This window comes from Ipomoea nil, unplaced genomic scaffold, assembly GCF_001879475.1.
Source record: "Ipomoea nil cultivar Tokyo-kokei standard unplaced genomic scaffold, Asagao_1.1 scaffold0805, whole genome shotgun sequence".
NCBI lineage: Eukaryota > Viridiplantae > Streptophyta > Magnoliopsida > Solanales > Convolvulaceae > Ipomoea > Ipomoea nil.
This window is the reverse complement of record NW_017617233.1, coordinates 286632-292989: the sequence shown is the minus strand read 5'-3', so window position 1 is coordinate 292989 and position 6358 is coordinate 286632. Positions and strand designations below refer to the sequence as shown.

The window sequence follows — 6358 nt, the reverse complement described above, 5'->3', positions numbered from 1 at the left end:
CTTCTCTTCATTTCTTATGCTATAATAGTTATCCTCTGGACTATATTATATACGGATAACAAGAATATTCTATATAGTCTCTCCTTTTCTGTTTGAAGGTTCAATGTTCATCCATAGAGTGGAGCTGATTTGGGCCCACAGGGTGGGGGTGGGGGGTTGTCACCTTTCATTCTATCAGCCAGTGGAAGAAGGGGATTGTGGTGTTGGAAGGCTGAAAGTGAAGAAAGTGAACAAAATAATGTGATAAAATCCTTAAAAGGATATCTGGGATCACGAGAAGATACTGCTTTAGTGCTTTACAACACTAAAGGCCTCTCCTAAGACAAAACCTAGTCCTTGTACAAAGTTCATAGTTCAAGTGTCTGTCTGGCTGTGTTATCCTATCAGTAGGCCGATCAAGTAGGCAGTAAAGAACTCCAAAGTAATAGTATCCTGCTGCAAAAGTAAAGGATAAAATAGAGAACCTTGATCTACTAATTATATGATCTTATAGTTACATTAATAGTTCAGTAGCTCACTTACCAACTATCTCGAATTCAGTAAATCATGTTTAAAGTAGTATAAATTAGCACAATGAAAACGTTAAGCATTGAAAGAACTTTGATATTCTAGCTAAAATCTAACTAAAATTTGAGTTTGGCAGTTAGGAGATTAGTCTAAATTCGACTCGAGATGCAACTACAGAGTTTGACTCTTACTCGCCAGAAAAAAAGTCTAGCCAAAACCTCTTAACGTGGCACACATTTACAAGAGTCGATCCTCTGACCTTATAATTGCATTAATATCTCACTTACCAACTGTCTCAAACACAGTAAATCATGTTTAAAGTATGATAAAATAGTACAATGAAAACGATAAGCATTGAAAGAACTTTGATCTTCTAGTTAAAATCTAACTGAAACTTGAGTTTGGCAGCATGTACTGAGATTAGTCTAAATTCAGTAATAGACATAAATGCCGAGAGAATCTTGATCTTCTAGTTAAAATATGATTGAAACTTGAGTTTGTCACCCTCGAGAGTCGAGAAGCGACTAAGAGTTTGGCTCTTACTCCGAAAAAGGTCTGGTTAGAGCCTTTTAACATAGTGTATGTTTACAAGAGTCACTCCTATGATCTTATAGTTACATTAACACTTCAGTAGCTCACTTACCAATTATCTCGAATTCAGTAAATCATGTTTGAAGTAGTACACAACTACACATTTACAAAAGTTGATCCTCTAACTTTATAGTTGCATTAACAACTCACTTATCAATTGTCTCGAACTCATGCTTAGAAATGACAATGTTTCCCAAAAAAACAAATGATGAAATTTGGTCATATAGATGCCAGAAGAACAACTCATTCGACTGTACTTTAGAGTCGAAAATCTTAAGGTTTTATCTATACAGAAGAAACTGGCTGAAGATTACAAAGAATATGTCAAAAACTAGAGCAAAAGCAAGAAGAAATAGATTCACACATTCTACAATTCTGTTCTTGATCTGTTTTTTTACTATGGAAAAGGAGAATGGGGAGTTGGGGGGGGGGGGGGGGGGGGGGGGGGGAGGTAGCAAACTGAATCAAAAACCAAATCCACAACCTGCAAAGACAAGACACACACGACGCCTCTTCTTGGCGAGGCATTGAAAAAAGCGGGGCTAGATAACTACACCTTCAAAAGTTCAAGTGGCTCGGTTGATCGATCGATCTCATGTTCCCGAAAGATCAAGTGATCTGGGTAACACATAGAGATAGATATCACGCTTCGTCTTCAGTAAGCTGCACGCTGTATCCATGTTTCATATCTGTAATTCATCCCGAGGGGTTAGATTGAGCCAGACGAAGCAAACAATGGAAAGTCGGGATACAAGAAAGTTAAGTTACCTTTCATCAAAGATTTATCGTACTTCTCCTTTCTTTCAACGCCGTTTCTCCATTCACAAATGTCATCGCCCATCTCGTCCCTTCCGTCATTTCCAATGTCACTTTCACTTGCCGTCTCCCATTCAGAGTCATCGGTGTCTTGACCGCACATGTCTCCAACGTCGCCTTCGCAGTGAACGCTGCCGTGCTTAAGAGCAGCCTCTCGAAACAGCCAAGCCGCCCGCATTTGCTTCTTGACTAAACGCTCGGCATAATCGGGAACTTTGTTTTGCCTCAAGGAGAGATCGGGGTCGGTAGATTGAGAGCATTCGTTAATGAACAAAATAGCGTCTAGTAAGCTCTCTTTAGCTAAACCGAGCATGTCATACGCTTGTGCTCTTCGCCAGAGGCTCTTGGCGTGACGGTTCACGGGATTATGAAGACATAGGGCCCGCGTAGCATCGCTTATCGCAGCCAGGGGTTGTTGAAGTAAAAGATGACACTGAGCTCGGTTACTATACAACACCACTCTCTCTTTCTTTGATCGGATCGGGCACAAAGCCAGTGCTTCCGAATACTTACCCGCAGCCCCGGATATGTTCCCCGACGAAAAAAGGGAATTTCCTTCGAGTTTTACCACAAGAGCTGCTGCCTGTTTGATATGAAGATCCTCTTTAGGCATATTCTTTTCCCACTTCAACCTCTGCCTCGAACTTAATAGCTCTTCAACTTCTTCTTTCACACGGCCACTAATCGAGTTGCGGCCCGTTGCTTGCGATTCAATGCATTCCTGAAGAACATTAACAATGGAATCCCCAAGCTTCTTGTGATCCCCTAGAGTCGAAATTTCAGCTAGGTCAACGAGCGCTGGCACCGCCTTGTCAATTACCTATATAGGTAGTAATAATCAATATCTTAGAATTACGTAAAATAAGCAATGCAACATCAAACTTGAAGATCAAGTTTTTTTTTACTAGTACTATTGACTCCGTTACAATGCAGTATCTGTTCATAACTACTTTCTCAACCTACTGAAGCACAATGAGTCAATTTCGCCTCCACTAAGGCACCTACTGAAGCACACAAAGAGTCAATATCGCCTCCACTGAGGCTCGAAGTATCTGTTCATAACTACTTTCTCAACCTACTGAAGCACAAAGAGTCAATATCGCCTCCACTGAGGCGAGAACCCATGACCTCCCATATGGAAAAGCCACTTCGTACCACTAGACCACAAGATCATTGGCTTGAAGATCGAGTTTTGATTCAAAACGTAACAACATCAAATAGCAATAGCAGCAAGACAAACATAGACACTTCGCAATTGCGAGTTAAAATAACGTACTTACACACCGAGAAAACGGCCCGGTTATTTTATTACCTTGAGGCAGGTATTTGGATCTTGGAGCAACCATAAAAGACAGTCGATTGCCATATACTGCCAGTCATCCGACGAGCGTGCAATATTGCACAATGCATCAATAATACTAGGACAGGCAGCAACGGGTCCCCGACCAAGTTTATGATGACAAATCGTCCTCAACAGACCAATTCCAGCAGGCGAGTTTTCGTTAACGAGTCCACCCCACATGCCGGGAAGTTTAGATAGAAATTCGGGTTTGCATATAGTAGGAAGAAACTCGGGTTTGAAAGCGAAACAGTTAATAAGTTGAAGGGACCAGCACTGTAGTTGACTGGCCCATTCTTCCGCCTTCCGGGATTCCATCTCGACTCCTCCCATTCCACGTGTGAGAAGATCACAGTGGTAACTAAGCCTTCTGTCGACGAACTGGTAAAAGTGAGAGTAAACTATTTCGAGCGAACTCATCGCCAGTTGAATGGAAAGCTCGAGAATCTCACCGTGACTTGCTACAGCTGGAAACGCACTGGCGTAGGTTGCCAAATGCCCTAGAGCTCGAACCGCAACTCTCTGTTCAACCCAAGTTAGCCGCCCGCTTAGAAGTTCAACCAAGGGGGGTATCACCCCACCCCGTATAGCTCTCTCGGCAAACTCCTCTATATTCATGGTATACGATCCAATTATATGGGCGGCATAGTAGGGAATATATATGTTTTGATCGTGCGAAAGCCAGCGACGATTCTTTAAGCCCTTCCAAATAAGGGCCGCCATGCATTCAAATATCCCCAACTCAATAAACTCGGGATCATTAGGGTGTGCCATTGCAGTATTCCAAAGACCACTGATCGGAAGAACTTGACCATCATCGTCTTGCGAGGGAAGCTCGTGGAAGAACTTTAATATACTCGCTCTCCGCTTGTTTGGATTTCCTTCCTTCATGACACAGAAGAAGCATCCGGGGTAGGGGCAATCGGGAGAAGCTTTCTCCATATTTAAATACTCCGTAAGTATTACAATTTACAACGTTATTGCAGAGCCAGAATCTCAACTTTTCATCAAACTCCAAACAGAAACGTATACCTGAAAGGGAAAATTGATTTATGTTGCTTCAAGGAACCAACAAAATAATGTAGAATTTAAGGCAATAAACCAACTAAAGACAATAAAGAGTAAAGCATTTAGATTTTCGTTTGAAATGAAATTATAGTACTTCACAAAATGGGCAATATGTTTAGAATTCTTGTGAGAATCCCATCCTTTAACCATAGGTGATATTCATGCCACTCATTACCATTCCTATAACCATAGGCTCCATATCTTATCATATGAGATTTAACAACAAATACACAAGTCACATAGCATTAATAACTCCTAGCTACATGCCAACATCAAACAAATTTGCATGATAGAGAGGAACCAAACTTCAATGCAAAACTCACTGCATAAAAATCGGAGAAACAACCACCAAAGCTAATCATGATAAGAATCATAATTATTGGGCAAACTAAAGTGAGAACCCGGGGTAACCCAAGTTGGTCAGACAGTTGACTTGGTAACGACAAGGTTACAAGTTCAACTCCCGGCTAGAGCAGTCTAGTGGCCTTCTTGGTTTGAGCCAGTCAGCAACCTAGGCTATTTTACCTGCTTGTGGTCCTTTGCTAGCTAGGGTCACGAGACAGGGTTTATCCCGTGGTAGTGGCTGTAGGTTTCCTACTCAAAGTGAGAACCTTTGCAGGATTGTTCAAACAAGCAGTACAATCTAGTTCAAGCCTTAATATCAAATTGCAAGAATGTGAAAAGACTTCAAAGTTCACCATGGGCAATGCATAAAGTCCGCAGCCAAAATCCAAAAAGCAAAGCCAACCATTTTTTCCTTAACCAAAATGTTGACAGACTTCTCAATTCAAATAGATCTACAAAGAAAGCAGATACAATGACCCCTTAGCTGCTAAATTATGCTAATTAACTCTACCCATCAAACCTAACCCAAATTGCCGAACACTCCACTCGACCCAAAAAATTAACAAATACACCAACCCCATTTCATAAAGCAACAAAAAGCCCAAAGATTCGAGTTTTACACAACACACTAGCAAAATCAGAAGCTCACAAGTAAAGAGACTAGAGAAACCATCACTGAGCAAATCAGAAAGTTCGAATCTTTATAACCAAAACTAGAACAAGAGAGAGTAGACAGAAAGGATACCTGGTGGCAAGAAGGATGGAACAATAAAGCTAAGGGAGTGATTCAAAAAATGGGAATTTTTAAAGGAGAAAAAAGCAGCAAAAAAATGATTTCTTTTACAGTGGGGGTGCAAGAAGAGCTCTTTAATTTAGGAACGAAAGCTTCAAGTCAAAAAATGGGAGTGTAGAAGAACGAAGGCTCGCAGTAGCAGAGGGTATCTGTACACACCACGGTGTATGTAGTCTCTGACAGCCAAGACGATCTTGTAACGGGGAAAAAGTGCGATTTTTAGTCGATTATTTTTCCCGTTTATGAAATATAGAGTGCCCAAACTTTATTCACGCGCCGCCATCATTTACGTACGTTTTTTTCTCATTTTTGCAAACATTCAATAAAATTCCATCTTGATTAGCTTGATTGGCTTGAGTGGTCATGCACTTTCATTCATTATGAGATTGGAAGTTCGAACCCTTCTTATATAAAAAATAAAAAAAAAAAATCAATTTGACTAGTACTTTACAACTTAATTAGTCTGGATGGTGCGAATTGAGATAGTCTGAGTATGGTACGAGCTTATGGGTGTCTCTTACCGTTAGAACCGACTTGCTTAGGACACCTCATGACCTGATACAAAAAATTAAATAAAATTCCCTCTTTTTTTTTTTCTTTTTTACATACAAAAAAGATATATCCCGTAAAATTGTTAAATGTATTTTTGTTCTTTTTAATTTGTTAAATTAAGTTTTTTTCTTTCTTGATTTGGATGTGAGAGAAACCATGTATAATAGCTCACAAATTAAGAGGTGTAAATCACATTATGAAAACTCTGTGCAACGAACTCGATTGAGAATGTGTTAACAAGATCGAGCTCAACCATTAATTATAATGATACATTTATAAATGATTGATAGTGCATCCACCTATAACTAATAGTACACACACGTGAGTGTATTGTCAATTATTCACAA

The 6358-nt window shown here is 40.1% G+C and overlaps 1 protein-coding gene across 2 annotated transcripts; it reads right to left on the bottom strand.

Annotated features, from left to right (window-relative positions):
* Positions 1-1287: 1287 nt before the first annotated feature.
* LOC109177686 lies at positions 1288-5679 on the bottom strand. 2 transcript variants are annotated; one of them, XM_019327113.1, is made up of 4 exons: positions 5412-5679; positions 3227-4285; positions 1867-2734; positions 1288-1787 (listed from the first exon to the last, which is right to left on the bottom strand). In XM_019327113.1, exons 2-4 carry the CDS (start codon positions 4193-4195, stop codon positions 1741-1743), a joined length of 1884 nt encoding a protein of 627 aa, XP_019182658.1. In that variant the 5' UTR covers positions 4196-4285; positions 5412-5679; the 3' UTR covers positions 1288-1740. The 2 variants fall into 2 exon arrangements, with proteins under 2 accessions (XP_019182658.1, XP_019182659.1); XM_019327114.1 differs by having other exon boundaries at positions 3227-4206.
* Positions 5680-6358: the final 679 nt, after the last annotated feature.

Coding starts and splice junctions, on each gene's coding strand:
- LOC109177686 (XM_019327113.1), bottom strand. CDS start 4,195: ATGGAGAAAGCTTCTCCCGATTGCCCCTACCCCGGATGCTTCTTCTGT. Junction 2,735..3,226: donor ATCCAAATACCTGCCTCAAG/GTAATAAAATAA, acceptor CTACCTATATAG/GTAATTGACAAGGCGGTGCC. Junction 1,788..1,866: donor CGATAAATCTTTGATGAAAG/GTAACTTAACTT, acceptor GATGAATTACAG/ATATGAAACATGGATACAGC.